Genomic DNA, 17,218 nt, shown 5'->3' on the forward strand with positions numbered 1-17,218 from the left:
GAACCAGGCAGGTGGCATAACCTGGCTACACTCTGACCATGACTTTACTGAACATAGGATTTTTCCAGAGGTGTGACTAAATAATGGGGGACCACCTCCCACCCTAACCATGTCTACCCTGGGCAGCAGAGGTATGGGCCCTCAGGTTTTTTTAAGAGGGCAACTAGGGCCCTGAGGTGGCTACTTGGGGAGAGGGGAAGCGGCATTGTTTAATGGGACTAGCATGGGGCTAAACCGGGAGGCCGAGGATCTAGTCCCAACTCTGCCGTTGGCCTGCTACGTGACCTTGGGTAAGCCACTTTATCCCTCTGGGCCTCAGTTTTCTAATCTATACAATGGAGATATGAAATCTACTCTCTACTTGGACTGCAAACCCTGGTTGACCCAGAGACTAGGTCTGATTTGATTTTTATTTCCTCCACAAATTAAACAGAATCCCCTTTGTCAACAGCTCTGAGGCACTCGATCAGCTCTCCTCCTTCTTGTTCACCTCCTACTACAATCCAACTCACATAATTAACTCTAACCCCAAACTACTCACTGTATCTCCATCTCAACATCCCACCACTGAACCCTTGCCCTCATCCTCCCTCTGGCCTGGAACTCCCTCCCCCTTCCTCTATGATGGACCACCCCTCTCCCCACCATCAAAGTCCTTATTATCCCCAACTGCCTCCTTCCTGATGACCTATGAACTGGGATCTATACCCTTTAATTTAATCCCTTGATATTCACCCACACAGCACTTGTGGACATAACCACATTCATTAAGTGCTTACTATGTGCAGAACGCTATACTAGACATTTCGAAGAATATAACATAGATATGTTCCCTGCCCATAAGAAGCTTGTCTACAGGGAGAAACAGATCTTAAAATAAATTACAGATATATATGTAAGGACTGAGGGCGGGATGAATAAACAGTACAAATCTTAATGCAAGGGTGACACAGAAAGGAGAGGGAATAGAGGAAATGAGGAATTAGTCAGGGAAGGCCTCTTGGAGGAGATGTGGCTTTCATACAGCATAGAAGGTGGGGAGAGTGGTGGCTTGTTGGATATGAAACAGTAGGGAGTATCCTTATTCTCCCCCATTTCCCCTATCCATAATTTATTTTATTGTCTGTCTCCCTACCTAGACTACAAGCACCTTGTGGTCAGGGTTTTTGTCTACCAACTCTACAGTATTGTTCTCTCCCAAGGGCTTAGTATATCAAGCCCAGGTAAAAACAGCATGGTCTAGGGGAAAGAGCACAGGCCTGAGAGTCAGAAGGACCTGGGTTCTAATCCTGACTCTTCTACTTGTCTGCTGTGTGACCTTGGGCAAGTCACGTCACTTCTCTTTGCCTCAGTTACGTCATCTGTAAAAATAGGGATTAAGACTGAGTCCTATGTGGGACATGGACTGTGTCCAACCTGATTTGCTTGAATCTACCCCAGCGCTTAGTACAGTGCCTAACACTTAGGGACCACCTCTGTATGTTGCCAACTTGTACTTCCCAAGCACTTAGTACAGTGCTCTGCACACAGTAAGTGCTCAATAAATACGATTGATTGAATGAATGAACATAAGAGCTTAAATACTATTAAGCAAACAATGCTCTGAACATAGTAAGTCCTCAAACTCCACTAATTGATACTCCAACTCTTATCACAATGCTTGACACATAATAAGTCCTTAATACCCAAATTATGCTGTTGTGTGGGGAGGTCCTGGAGAAAAGCAGCATCTGTTCTGGGTAATCAATATTATTGATTCATATATAGGGATCTGCCAGGAGAAGGAAAACACTGAAGAGCTGTTTTCTGAGCAACAATAACAAAGGTAATTATTAAACACTTTCTAAGCACCAAACACTGGGCTAAGAGCTGGCATAGATACAATCAATCAATCGTATTTATTGAGCGCTTACTATGTGCAGAGCACTGTACAATTCAGCAATAAAGAGACAATCCCTGCCCACCCTGGGCTTACAGTCCAGAAGCGGGGAGACAGACATCAAAACAAATAAACAGGCATCAATATAAATAGAATTATAAATATATACACATTAAAACAAGTAAACAGGCATCGATATAAATAGAATTATAGATATATAAAGTAGAGGGAGCGAGTCGGGTCAACGCAGAGGGGAGGAGGAGCCAAGGAAAAGGGGGGCTTAGTCTGGGAAGGCCTCTTGGAGGTGAAACTTCAGTAGGGCTTTGAAGGTTGGGGGGGGGGAAGTGTGATTGGTGGATTTGAGGGAAGGTGCTCCAGGCCAGAGGTAGGACGTGGGCCAGGGACAATGGCAGTACAGGCGAGAATGAGGCGCAGTGAGAAGGTTAGTGCCAGAAGAGCTGAGTATGAAGGCTGGGATGTAGAAGGAGAGAAGGAAGGTGAGGTAAGATGGGGCAAGGTGATGGAGAGCTTTGAAACCAATAGTGAGGAGTTTCTGTTTGATATGGAGGTTGACAGGCAACCACTGGGAATTTTTGAGGATGGGGGTGACATGCCCAGAGTGTCTCTGTAGAAAGATAGTCCTGGCAGCAGAGTGAAGTATGGACTGCAGTGGGGAGAGACAAGAGGTTCAGAGGTCAGAAAGGAGACTGATGCAATAATCCAGTAGGAATAGGATGAGAGGTTGCACCAACTTGGTAGCCATTTGGATGGAGAAGAAAGGGTGCATCTTGGTGATGTTGTGAAGGTGAGACCAGCTTTGGTGATGGATTGGATATGTGGGGTAAATGAGAGAGCAGAGTCAAGGATGACACCAAGGTTGTGGGCTTGTGAGACGGGAAGGATGATAGTGCCGTCCACAGTGATGGGAAAGTCAGGGAGAGGACAGGATTTGGGAGAGAAGATAAGGAGCTCAGTCTTGAACATGTTGGTGGCGGAAGGACATCCAAGTAGAGATGTCCTGAACGCAGGAGGAGATACGAACCTGGAGGGAGGGAGAGAGAATAGGGGTGGAGATACAGATTTGGGTGTCATTTGCATAGAGATGATAGTTGAAGCTGTGGGAGCGAGTGAGTTCACCAAGGGAGTGAGTGTAGATGGAGAATAGAAGGGGACCATGAACTAACCCTTGAGGAACCCCTACAATAAGGGGATCAGAGGGAGAAGAGAAGCCCAGAAAGCAGACTGATAATGAACGGCCAGAAAGATAAGAGGAGAACCAGTAGAGGACAGAGACAGTGAAGCGAAGGACGGATACTGTATTGAGGAGAAGGGGATGGCCCATAGTGTCAAAGGCAGCTGAGAGGTTGAGGAGGGTTAGGGTGGAGTAGGAGTCATTGAATTTGGCAAGGAGGTCACTGGTGACCTTTGAGAGGGTGGCTTCTGGGGAGTGGAGGGGACGGAAGCTAGATTGGAGGGGGTCCAGGAGGGAGCGGGAGGAGAAGAATTCGAGGAGGCGAGTGTAGATGACTTGCTTTATGAGTTTGGAAAGGAAGGGTAGGAGGGAGATGGGGTGATAACTGGAGGGGGCTGTGGGGTCAAGGGAGGGTTTTTTTTTTAGGGTGGGGGAGACGTGGGCATGTTTGAAGGCAGAGGGGAAGAAGCCATTGGAGAGAGAAGGGTTGAAGATGGAAGTTAAGGAGGGGAGGAGGGAAGGGGTGAGAGTTTTTATAAGGTGCGAGGGAATGGGGTTCAGTGCGCAACTGGAGGGGGTGGCACTTGAGGAGGCAGGAGATCTCCTCTGAAGATACTGCTGGGAAGGATGGGAAAGCTGAAAAGGGGGCTAAGAGGAGGGGGGATGGAGGTGGGGGAGGGATGATTTTGGGGAGCTCAGACCTTATGATGTTAATTTTCCTAATGAAGTAGATGGCCAGATCACTGGTGGTGAGGGATGGGGGAGGAGGGGGGATGGGGTCTTGAGGAGGGAGTTAAATGTCTGGAACAACTGACGAGGGTGATGGGCTTGGGTGTCAATAAGGGAAGGGAAGTAGTTTTGCCAAGGAGAGAGCAGAGTTACGGCAAAAAAGAATAAACTTCAAGTGGACAAATTCAGCCTGATGTCTAGATTTCCTCCAGCAGCATTCAGCGGCACAAGCATAAGAGCGAAGGAGGCGGATAGTGGAGGTGATCCAGGGCTGTGGGTTAGTGGTGTGAGAAAGACAAAGGGATAGGGAAGCAAGTGAGTTGAGTTGAGTAGAGAAGGTGAAGTTGAGAGCACCTATTTGGTCATCAAGAGTGGGTAGAATGGGTATGGAGGCTCGGTGGGATGTGATGCTCTGAGAGAGATGGATGGGGTTGAGAGAGTGGAGGTCTCTGTGGGGGAGCAGTACAGATTTACGGGGAGGAGGAGTGTGGGAGAAGAGGCAAGTGAGAAAGTTGTGGTCAGAGAGAGGGATTTCAGAGTTGATGAGGGTGAAGATTGTCCAGCAGTTAGAGACGATGAGATCGAGTGCGTGTCCAAGTTGGTGGACAGGGGAGGTGAGGTGGAGCAGGAGGTTGGCGGAGTTGAGGAGTGATAGAAGGCAGGAGGCAGAGGGAATCACCGGGTACACTATCCTGGGGTCTCATTTGCCACTCCTCCCTGTAGCAGAATAAGGCCCGAGGACTCAAGTCAGCCCTGAAGAGGCAGAGGTGCCACTCTCAGGGGCAGGAGGTTGGGCACACCCCAAACCAGTCAGCCCACAAACCCACAATTGGTAAAGCATCTTGCAAACAGTGGGCAACTAAAGCTGCTTGTAAGAGTGCCCCAGCTACCAGCAGCACGAAGAAGCCTCATCACACCCGCCTGGGCACTGTGGTAGAGAGGGAGATCTGGAAATCCACAGACCTGCTGCTCCATGAGCTCCCCTCCCAGCGCCTGGTGTGCAAGATCACACACGACTTCGCAAAGGACCCGTACTTCCAGAGCTCGGCCGTCACAGCCCTGCAAGAGGCCAGAGAGGCCTACCTGGTGGGGCTGATCAAGGACACCAACCTGCTGTCCAACCCGGGCACCAAGCCAGTGCCCATCATGCCCTTGGACATCCAACTGGCCTGTCGCATCCATATCAAGGGCACTTAATGGCCTAGTAGACAGAACAGGGGCTTGAGAGTCAGAAGGACCTGGGTTCTAATCCCGGCTCCGCCACTTGTCTGTTGTGACACCTTGGACAAATCACTTAACTTCTCTATGCTTGTTACCTTATCTGTAAAATGGGACTGAAAACCGTGAGCCTCATATGGGACATGGACTGTGTCCAACCTGATTAGCTTATATCTAATCACACACACACAGTAAGCGCACACAGTAAGAGCACACAGGAAGCGCTCAATAAATACAATTGATGATGATGATGATATCTACCCCAGCTCTTAGAACAGTGCTTGACACAGAGTATGTGCTTAAATACCATCATTATTAAATTTTTTTTTAGCCCCCCGCTTGGTCCTTGAGGAGTTGTATCAATTCACCCTCAGCACCCCAATACTTATGTATATGCCTGTAGTTTATTTATAATAATAATGATGATGGTACTTGTTAAGTGCTTACTGTTTGCCAAGCACTGGGCACTGTTCTAAGCGCTGGATATTAGAGATACTCTCCTACTCTAAACTGTTAAGCAGTACTGTGCTCTGCACTCAGTAATCACTCCCTCCTCAAACCCCTCCCCTCCACAGCCCCTTACCCCTAATGACCTGGCCACATACTTTGAGAAAATTAAAACCATCAAGTGTGATCTCCCTAAAAGCTCTCCTGCTCCTCTCCAGTCCCTCCCTCCTCCTGCCCCTTCAACTCTCCCATCTTTCAAAGCAATATTTCAAGATCACTCACATCCTCTCCTTGAGCGAGTGGTCTACACCTGCAGCCTCCTCTTCTCTCCTTGATCCCTTCCAATCTGGCTTCCACCCCCTTCACTCCATCAAAACTGCCCTCTCTAAAGATCACAGATGACCTTCGGGCCAAATCCAACAACCACTACCCATTCTAATCCTCTTTGACCTCTCAGATGCCTTTGATATTATCGACCACCTCCTCCCCCCGGAAACATTATCCAAGCTTAGCTTCACTGACACTGTTCTCTTCTGATTCTCCTACCTTTGGTCATTCATTCTGCAGGCTCCTTCCCTGCCTCCAACCCCCAAACTGTGGGAGTTCCTCAAGGCTCAGTTCTGGGTGTCCTTCTATTCTCCATTATACCACTCCCTTGGAGAACTCATTTACTTCCATGGCTTCTACTACCATTTCTATGTGGATGATTCCCATATCTAAGTCCCAAATCTAAGCCCTGAACTCCCCTTTACAGTCTCATATTTCCTCCTGCCTTCATGACATCTCTACCTGGATGACTCACACTTAATATGTCCAAAACAGAACTCTTCATCTTCCCATAATAATAATAATGGTATTTGTTAAGCGCTTACTATGTGCCAAGCACTGTTCTACGCACCGGGGGGAATAAAAAGAAATCAGGTTGAGCCACATGGGGCTCACAGTCTTAATCCCCATTTTATAGATGAGGGAATTGAAGCATAGAGAAGTTGAGCAACTGGCCCAAAGTCACACAGCTGCCAAGTGGCGGAGCCAGGATTAGAATCCAAACCCTGTCCTCCCCCGACTTTCCTATCATCACCATCATCAATCGTATTTATTGAGCGCTTACTATGTGCAGAGCACTGTACTTAGCGCTTGGGAAGTACAAATTGGCAACATATAGAGACAGTCCCTACCCAACAGTGGGCTCACAGTCTAAAAGGGGGAGACAGAGAACAAGACCAAACATACTAACAAAATAAAATAAATAGGATGATATGTACAAGTAAAATAAATAAATAGAGTAATAAATATGTACAAACATATATACATATATACAGGTGCTGTGGGGAAGGGAAGGAGGTAAGATGGGGGGGATGGAGAGGGGGACGAGGGGGAGAGGAAGGAAGCACCCTCCCTAACAAGCCTGTAACCTGTTGTATTATCCCCAACTCATCTCTCTCATTCAACACACATATTCAGTCCATCATCAACTCCGGCTGGCTTTTACACCATTAAAATCCACCTTTTCCTCTTCCTCCTGACTGCTACCATGTTAATCCAAGCATTTATCTAATTCCACCTTGACTACTGGAGAAGCAGTGTGGCTCAGTGGAAAGAGCACGGGCTTTGGAGTCAGAGGTCAGGGGTTCAAATCCCAGCTCCACCAATTAGCTGTGTGACTTTGGGCAAGTCACTTCACTTCCCTATGCCTCAGTTACCTCATCTGTAAAATGGGGATTAAGACTGTGAGCCTTCCGTGGGACAACCTGATCACCTTGTAACCTCCCTAGCACTTAGAACAGTGCTTTGCACATAGTAAGCGCTTAATAAATGCCATTATTATTATTACTATTACTGTTTCAACCTCCTTGCTGACCTCCCTGCCTCTCCCCACTCCAGTCCATACTTCACTTTGCTGCTCAGGATTCCCCCCCTTCCCCACCAAAGCCCCTGTTTCTGCATTCCTCAAGAACCTTCAGTGATTGCCCATCAACCTCCACATCAAAGAGAGCTTTAAAGCACTCAATCACCTTGCCCCCTCCTATCTTACCTGATTTCCTACTATAACCCAGCCTGAAACTTCACTCATTCATTCATTCATATTTACTGAGCACTTACTTTGTGGACAGCACTGTACTAAGCACTTGGGAAGTACAAGTCGGCACTCCTGTAATGCCAAGCTACTCCCTGTACCTCATTCTCTTCTACCTGGCCAATGACCTTTCACTCACATCCTGCCTTTGGTCTGGAACTCCCCTCCCCTCCATATACAACGGACCATTACTCTTCCCACCTTCAAAGCCTTACTAAAATCACCTCTTGTCCAAAAGGCCTTTCCTAAGCCCTCATTTCTTCTACTCCCTCTCCCTTCTGTGTTGCCTTGGACTTGGATTTCCACTTTTATTCACCCCCCTGCAGCACCTATATATTCATTCATTCAATCATATTTATTGAGCGCTTACTGTGTGCAGAGCACTGTACTATGATCTTGGGAAGTACAAGTTGGCAACATATAGAGACGGTCCCTACCCAACAAGGGACTCACAGTCTAGTATATCCATAATTTATTTATATTAATGGCAACTTCCCTTCTATACCGCAAGCTCCTCGTGAGCAGGGAATGTGTCTATCAACTCATATTGAAATAATAGTAATAATGATATTTTTAAGTGCTTACTATGTGCCGAGCACTGTTCTAAGCACTGGCGTAAATACAAGCTAATCAGGTTGTCCCATTTAATCCCCATTTGGGCAAGTCACTTAACTTCTCTGTGCCTCACATAGCTGATAAGTAGAAGAGCCAGGATTAAAACCCATGACCTCTGACTCCCAAGCCTGAGCTCTTTCCACTAAGCCATGCTGCTTCTTAAGCACTGTACTCTATCAAGCACTTAGTACACTGTCCTGCACACAGTAAGCACTCAAATACGATTGATTGGAGTGGGGAGAGACAAAAGGCAGGGAGGTCAGCAAGAAGGCTGAAGCAATAATCAAGGTGGGGTATGATAAGTGTTTGGATCAGCGTAGCAGCAGTTTGGATGGAGAGGAAAGGGCAGATTGTAGTGATGCTATGAAGGTAGAACCGACAGGATAAATATATGGGCTGAAAGAGAGATGAGTCAAGGAGAGAGCACAAGCCTGGGAGTCAGAAGGTCATGGGTTCTAATCCCAGGCCTACCACTTGTCTGCTGTGTGATCCTGGGCAAGTCACTTCACTTCTCTGTGCCTCAGTTACCTCTTCTGTAAAATGGGGATTGAAACTGTGAGCCCCACATGGGACAGGGACTGGGTCCAACTTCATTTTCTTGTATTCACACCAGTGCTTAGTACAGTACATGGAACATAATAAGTGCTTAACAAATACCATGGGGAGCGGAAGCAGCCTAGAGTTGAGGAGGAAAAAGCCTATCTAGTAGAAGTTGGGGTGGCATGAGGGGTGAGAATGGAGTTCGGCACATATTATTATTATCATTATGCTAAGGTTATGGCTTGGGAGACAGGGAGGATAGTGGTATTGTCTTCAGTGATGGGAAAGATGGAGGACGACACTAAGCACTTGGGAGAACAGTAGTTGGTAGACAAGATTTCCACCCTCAAGGAATTTACAATCTGATGAGGGAGGTGGACATGGAAACAAGGTACAGCAAGAAAGAAGCAACAGAGCACAAAAATATTAAAATAAACAGTCAGTGGGGAGAAGGGATGGCTGTTGGGGGAGACATATAGGGTGGGGGGGATGGGAGATGAGATGAGTCAGGAGAGGCTTCCTGGAGGAGGTAGGGTTTATTTAGCTCTAGGATCAGAGATTCAGTTGACATCAAATTGGCTTCAAAGTTCTCCATCACCTTGCCCCCTCCTACCTCACCTCCCTTCTCTCCTTTTACAGTCCAGCCTGAACACTTCTCTCCTCTGCTGCTAACTCCTCACTGTGCCTCGTTTTCACTTGTGCCGCCACTGACCCATGGCCCACGTCCTACCTCTGGCCTGGAATGCCCTCCTTCCTCACATCCGCCAAACTGGCTCTCTTCCCCTCTTCAAAGCCCTACTGACTGCTCACCTCCTCCAGGAGGCCTTCCCAGACTGAGACCCCCCTTCCTCTGCTCCTCCTCCCCTCCCCATTGCCCCTACTGCCTCCTTCTGCTCCCCCCTCCAGCACTTGTGTATATTTGTACATATTTATTACTCTATTTTATTAGTTATGTGTCTATATCTGTAATTCTATTTATCTGTTTTGATGGTATTGATGCCTACTTGCTTTGTTGTCTGTCACCCCCTTCTAGACTGTGAGCCCATTACTGAGTAAGGATTGTCTCTGTCTGTTGCTGAATTGCAATTTCCAAGTGCTTAATACAGTGCTCTGCACACAGTAAGCGCTCAATAAAGACAACTGAATGAATGAATCAAAAGGAATGGGTAGAGGGGCCTGGGGCAAGATGGAGGGGAAAGACTCAGACAAATGCCTGAAGCTGACTCTGCTCAAGGCCCAAAGTCCAGTCCACCAAGGAGGGCAAAAAGGCAGGTGGGCAAAGGCACCTGGAAAGGGGCCAGGAACCACCAGGAGAGACATGGGCAAACACCTGAACTGGCAGAGGGCTCAATGGCTCCAGGTTCCTTTGGCCACCCGTTTCCCAAGCCCCTGCCACACACTCATCAACTCTGCTGGCTGCTATATCTCCCCCCACCCCTCCAGCCAGAGAACTCTCTGGAAAGAGATTGAAATAAGAATAATAATAATAATTAATAATTATGATATTTGTTCAGCACTATGTGCCAAGCTCTGTTCTAAGCACTGTGGTAGATTCAACATAATCAGGTTAGACACCGTCCCTGACCCACATGGAGCTCAGTCTAAATCTCCATTTTTCAGATGGCGTTAACTGAGGCCCAGAGAAATGAAGTGACTTGCCTCAGGTCACACAGCAAACGAGTGGTGAAGCCAGGACTAGAACTCCTGTCCTCTGATTCCCAAGCCCATGCTCTTGCCCCTAAACCCTGCTGCTCTCCCCAAAACCCGTTGCGGGCAAGGAGGGTATGTTGCCACAGGCTTACTCTCAAACACTCAGCATGCTGCTGTGCATTCAGTAGGCTTGGTAAATACCACTGATCCAAGTCAAATCCCTGGAGCAGTCCCCTTCTCACCACCCCTCCCAACCCCCAAATTTTCTCACAAAACGTAAGAGCCAAAGAGGCCCAGCTAGAGCTTCCCCACCGCTTAACTTGGGCTAATTTTAAATCCTTTCCCAAATAGCCCCAGCCCACTCCCTGCCTCCCTTGGGGACCTTAACACTAAGAATTCTCAGCAGAAGGCATTTCCTGATTGTCACCAGGGTCCCCTCCTCCTCCTTTCCCAGCTCTTTTCCTAAAGAAGCCCCACCCAACCAGCAAACATGGTGGCAGGTCCTAGGCCCACCCTACCCCCACTGGCTTCTTTCCTTCCTTCCTTCCTTCGGGCCCCTGCAGGGATCTCTCTCCAGCTCTCAAATTGCCCAGGTGGGCACTAGGCATTCTCCTCTCTTCAATTTCTATTCTGCCTCCAGCTGCTAGTCATCTTTTACTATTATTGTATTAAGCACTCTCTATATCCAGTAAGTGCCAGAAAAGATGCTCCCCACTACTTCCCCCCCCCCCAAAAAAAAACAACCAAATAGATCCCGTCGTTGTGGGCAGGGTGTGTGTCTGTTTATTGAATGAGCACGGGCTTTGGAGTCAGAGGTCATGGGTTCAAATCCCAGCTCTGCCACTTGTCAGCTATGTGTCTTCGGGCAAGTCACTTAACGTCTCTGTGCCTCAGTTACCTCATCTGTAAAATGGGGACGAAGACTGTGAGCCCCCTCGGGGACAACCTGATCACCTCGTAACATCCCCAGTGCTTAGAACAGTGCTTTGCATATAGTAGGTGCTTAATAAATGCCATTATTATTATTATTACTCTCCCAAGCACTTAGTACAGTGCTCTGCACAGATTAAGCACACAATAAATACAATTGACTAACTGTCCCATTCGGGGCTCACAATTTAAGAGGAAGGAGGGAGAGAAGAGATCTTATCCACATCCTTCAAATGAGGAAACAGAGGCCTAGAGGGGTGAAGTGACTTGCCCAAGGTCACACAGCAAGTCCATATTAGAGGTGGGATTAGAACTTGGGTCTGACTCATAGTCCCATGCTTTCCACTAAACCCTACTGCCCTCCCTCCCCTTGAAGCTGCCAGCTGTGGATGTCGGTGATGCCCAGAGCCTCATCAACCAGGACAGAGAAGTCCTGCCACAAGTAGTGCCCCTCTAAATCCTCCCCAGATGTTAATCCTACAGTGCTGGGAGAGGATTATCACTCCACTTCCCAGTAAGAGATAACTAGGCCTGACCCTGCAGCCAGGTTTGGATCCCCAGTCATAGCCGAAGGGACTGGGTCATTTTCCAACTACAGTTTTTTAATCCCAGACATAGGTCAGGCAACTGGCTAGACACTTCTCTGCCCTTGCCCACTCTGTCAGTCAAGTATTTATTGAATGCCTATTGCATGCCGATCAAGGATGGTGGCTCCAGGCCAGTTGGCAATCTCAGGGACTATCCAAGCCAGTCTGGCCATTTTGTAAGTAGTTGGGAAACACATCCACGTTGCCCTCCTGCCTGGTGGGCACCTTCCGTGCCCACCACTCTGGCCCCAGACTGAGCACCGGGCAGAATTCCTCCTCCAGCCATACATGGGCTGGTGTTCCGAGCTAGGTCTGTCCTCCGCCTCTCCGGAGAAGACACTTTTCCGCCCTTATGATTCCTGGTTTCAAAGTTTAAAAAATGTAACAGGTCAGTGCCAAAGGACCCCTCACCCACAGAGAGGGAGGAGAAGAAGGAGGACGGGAAAGGGAGACTCCCTTCTTCCCCACCCCCTTCTAGAGAGACGGCGGGAGAGGGGGGGATGGGAGTAGTGGGAGGACAGTCCAAGTTGTAGAAGGGTGACTGGGAGGCTGTCAGCGGACAGAGGAACAGCTGGTCTCCGTCTCCACTAGGGATGGTGCGAGAGGAAGCAGGCCTGGATTACAAGGAGATTGTGGTTGCACGGGAACTTCTTAAAACAGGACACTGGAAAGGAAACAGGGGAGCAGTCTGCCTGGAAGAGTTTCAATCCAGTTCTGCCTGGAGGCAGGGCCATGAACTAGAGCCCTCACCCCGCCCCCGGGGGAACTTCAGTTTGACCATTCCGTGCAATCTCTCCCAACCCTGACAGCGTGGACTAGCGGAAAGGCCTCAGGCTTGGGAGTCAGGAGACCAGGGTTCTCACCCCAGCTCCAGTTTACCTGCTGTGTGACCTGGGGTAAATCACAACTTCTCTATGCCTCATTTATTAAGCAGCGTGGCTCATCAGTGGAAAGAGCACGGGCTTTGGAGTCAGAGGTAATGGGTTCAAATCCAGGCTCCGCCCACTGTCAGCTGTGTGACTTTGGGCAAATCACTTAACTTCTCTGTGCCTCAGTTACCTCATCTGTAAAATGGGGATTAAAACTGTGAGCCCCCCGTGGGACAACCTGATCACCTTGTAACCTCCCCAACGCTTAGAACAGTACTTTGCACATAAGCACTTAACAAATACCATTATTATTATCTTTCAGACTGTGAGCCCACTGTTGGGTAGGGACTGTCTCTATATGCTGCCAACTTGTACTTCCCAAGCGCTTAGTACAGTGCTCTGTACACAGTAAGCACTCAATAAATATGATTGATTGATCTCATCAGCAAAATGGAGATTTAGCATCTCCCTCCCCCTTAGACCTTGAACTCCATGTGGGACAGATCTGGTTATCTTGTATTTACCCCAGTGCTTAGCAATATAGCATGCACTTAAATGCTACAATTACTATCGACTATCACCATCCCGGCTGCCCAGGCCCTTACTGCATTTCTTCAGTGTCCTCTGTAAATTCTCCCATTTGCTCTTGCCAGCCCTCCAGATGCCACCCTCACTGAGGTGGGCAACCTGGTGGGTGGTTATATGGGCAGAGCATGCTTGACAGACCTGGGCCCCTCTATGGAGGCAGAGTGAGGTTGGACAAGGTCCTTGATGAGCGGCAGCACGGCCTGGCCCTGTCACTCAGCCCCCGCTTCCCACCCGGCTCTTGGGCTGACTCTCCACATCTCTGCTCCAGGCAGGCAGTGGGGAATGAGGGTGAGGATGACACTGACAGACAAGGCTAAACCGGGGTTCATTTCTCCACCCCCCAGCCTCAGTTGGGACCCACCCTGGGCTTTGTCCAAGGCAGGAGAGGGGTAATAGTCACAGCTGACTCAGTAGGCCAACACCCTGGTCTGTGACTATTGGCTCTTGGCCCCACCCAGTCCTCATGGGTGTTATTTGGAGACTGCTCTTGGCTCTAGGGAGTCAGCTGACCTGGTCTCTGCCCACGTCTGCCCCTGCATCTCCCGAGGCTGGAGAGGGGTGGGGGCTACAGCTGAATACTGCATTCAGTCGTATTTACTGAGTGCTTACTGTGTGCAAAGCACTGTACTAAGTGCTTGGGAGAGTACAATATAACAATAAACAGACCCGATCCCTGCCCACAACAAGCTTATAGTCTTATAGGAGGCAGACATTAACATAAAATTACAGATATGCATGCCTACCCTGCTTCCAGATCAGAACTAGGGATGTTTAGGAAATCTCTTGCCCTGGAGGCTTGCAGCAAGGGGAAGGGGTTTCACGATGGAATCGACCTGGAGTCAGCTGCCTTTTATAATCCCTTCAAGCCTGAGGGTCCAGTCTCAGAACTATTTGGTAAGGGCTTACTAGGTGTGAAGCACTGTGCTAAGTGCTGGGGCAGATAACAGGATAATCACACAGACCCTGCCCCACATGGAGCTCACAATATAAGGAAGAGGGGGAACAGGTATTAATAGTACTTGTTCAGCATTTATTTTATTCCCATTTTATGCAGATGAGGAAGACAAGGCACAGACACATTAAGTGACTTACCCAGCAAGTAAGTGGTAAAGCTGGGACTAGTTTACCACTAGACTGCAAGCTCACTGTGGCAGGGGGTGTATCTGTTATAGGGTACTCTCCCATGTGCTTAGTACAGTGCTCTGCACACAGTAAGTGCTCAATAATAAATACGACTGACTAAAACCCATGTTTCCTGGCTCCAAGTCCCATGTTTTCTCCACTAGGCCATCCAGCTTCTCATCCTCTCCGGACTCAAGTCTGTCCTTGCCTACCTGAGGGGGATACATAGTGGACCGGAGGCAGGTCAGAAGGGGAAGGGTCTCATTAGCTTGGCTCTGTCCCGGGATTCCCCACTGGACAGCTGCACCAAGCTCCACGCTCCACACAAATCCCCCTGCTTAGCACCTTCCCCTCATTGGGTCAGGTTACAAGTACTAGGGCCTTGAGCGATTTTGGATTTCCAGCTGTGGGCAAGAGGAGGATTAGGGGAAATCCTTCCCTTCACAAGACACCTTGAGCAAGTAGGGAGTGGGGAGGCAGAGGAGGGGGTGCTCTGAGGGCAGCAAGAGATAGATGTGTGCCAGGGGCTTTGGAGCTGCTCCAAAAGGCATCCTTTCCAAGCCAGTCACAGATGGGAATGCAAAGAAGGGGCAAAGAACAAGAACCAGAGCAATATGCCTTCAACAATAAGAACAGTGGTATTTAATAACTGTGGCATTTGTTAACACTAAGGTAGATACAAGATCATCAGGTCAGACGGAGTCCTGGATCCACATGGGGCTCATAGTTTAAGTAGGAGGGAGTACAGGTATTTCACCCCCACTTTACCAATGAGGAAACAGGCACAGAGCCGTGACTTACCCAAGGTCACCCAGCAGGCAAGAGGCCAAGCTGGGATTAGAAGTCAGTTCCCCGATTCCCAGGCCCGGGCCCACTCTAAAAGCTATTCAGTCCAGGTGGTTCTGGTTCTACAGGAAACTCACAACTGAAGACATAGGGAAGAGCAGGTATCACATTCCCATTTGCAGAGGCGGAAACAGAGTTGTAACAGCATTTACTGGGACATAGCAAGTATAACTGCACTGTAATAAGCACTTGGAAGAGTACAGTGGGAGAACTGGGATTATAATGCACAACACTGATGTACATAGCTGCAATTTATTCATTGGCATTAATGTACATCTCTCCCTCTAGGCTGTAAGCTCCTTGTGGACAGATAATGTGTCTACCAACTGTTATACTGAACTCTCCTAAGCGCTTAGCATAGTGCTCTGCACCCAGTTAGCACTCAAATACCACTGAGTGATTGACAACCCAGGTCTCCTGACTCCAAATCTTATGTTCCTTGCACCAGGCTAAGCTGCCTTAATACGAAGTTCCCTTGGAATCCCACCTCCTCCAGCAGACATTCCTACATTATTTTTTCTTCTTCCAATTACCACTCCAGTACTTGTTACTCACTGCCCTCCATGGCACTTAGGTACATATTTATTTTTTAATAATAATAATACTTGTTAAGCACTTACTATGTGCCACGTATTAAGCACTGGGGTGGATACAAGTAAATCAGGTTGGACACAGTCCCTGTCCCACCAGGAGCTCACAGACTCAACCCCCATTTTACAGATGAGGTAACAGGCTCAAAGAAGTTAAGTGATTTGCCCAAAGTCACACAGCAGACAAGTGGAGGAGCCGGGATTAGAATTCATGACCTTCTGACTCCAAGCCTGTGCTCTATCTACTATGCCATGCTGCTCATTTATTCCCTTATCCATCTGGCCATTCTTTCCCCTTATCTACAAATAATTGTTTTCCTCTCAACCACAATATGAGAGGAAGGATTACCTCACACCTCTACTGCATTTTCCCAAGTGCTCAGTATTCTGCACACAGTAGGTGCTCAAATGCCAGTGATTGCTGCTTCATGGGTATTATGAAGAGTGGGGAGTGGATTCCATCTCTCTACAATCTAGACACTGGGGCAGTCAATCTTGCCTGCTCCCACCTTTCCCTTCTTGGGGGCCTAAAAGTCACCTCCCTCTCCCATGGTCCCCCAGAATTAGAGTCTAAGCAGTAGAAAGCAGTCAAGCACTGTTTTAGTCATATTTGCTAAACTCTAGGTGCCTCATACTGCACTGGGGTGAATTAATGACCCTCTGTGTCCTGTGCAGGATCACAGTCTACATGTTTTTAGATTTTTCCAGTCAGTGTCTTCCACTGCAATCACCTTGGCATCCAGGAGGAAGTCTGTCCCCGCCCCCGCCCTCTCCACCACTCCTAGCATTTGTCCCTCGGAGGAGGAAGGACCTAAGTTTACCCCACGCCACTGTCACCCCTCACTGCTAATTCCAGACCGAGCGGCCCTGGGGGTCCCACTCTCCAGGGACGCCCGGTAGATGGGCTCTGAGCAGCGAATGAAGGCGCTAGCTGATGGTGAGGCCGCTCCTAGGGTCCCACTGGACCGGACCCCGGGCCCTTCCTCTGCCCAGCGGCGGCCTCCTCCTCCTCCACCGCCCCAGGCGCTGCAGGAAAATGCATTAGCCACGTGCAGCCTCCGCCTTCCCACTTCAATATTTCAAGAGCAAGTGCACTATGGCCCCATAATAGGCCGCTCTCCGCAGCGCGGCCAGAGAGAAACACCTCCCCCGTGGCCTCCGACGGACCCGTGACGTGTGCACTAGTAAGCCTATGTGACAGATGCGTGCGTGCGTGTGTGTGGTGTGTGTGTGTGTGTGTGTGTGTGTGTAGCGGGGGGGGCGACAACACTGCATTAGCTAGAGAAGGGGGAGTCGAGGAGTCTTGGGAGGAAGAGAAATTCTTGGGAACTAGTCAAGT

The 17,218-nt window shown here is 48.8% G+C and overlaps 2 protein-coding genes across 2 annotated transcripts in view; one reads left to right on the forward strand and one right to left on the reverse strand.

Moving 5' to 3' along the window:
• RBPMS2 (RNA binding protein, mRNA processing factor 2) overlaps positions 1–17,218 on the reverse strand; it is a 90,039-nt gene that overhangs the window by 19,126 nt on the left and 53,695 nt on the right. The gene's annotated exons all lie outside the window — the stretch shown is intronic.
• LOC119928151 (histone H3-like) lies at positions 2,304–4,997 on the forward strand. Its single transcript, XM_038746131.1, has 2 exons — positions 2,304–2,321; positions 4,524–4,997. Exons 1-2 carry the CDS (start codon positions 2,304–2,306, stop codon positions 4,995–4,997), a joined length of 492 nt encoding a protein of 163 aa, XP_038602059.1.

This window comes from Tachyglossus aculeatus, chromosome 5, assembly GCF_015852505.1.
Source record: "Tachyglossus aculeatus isolate mTacAcu1 chromosome 5, mTacAcu1.pri, whole genome shotgun sequence".
NCBI lineage: Eukaryota > Metazoa > Chordata > Mammalia > Monotremata > Tachyglossidae > Tachyglossus > Tachyglossus aculeatus.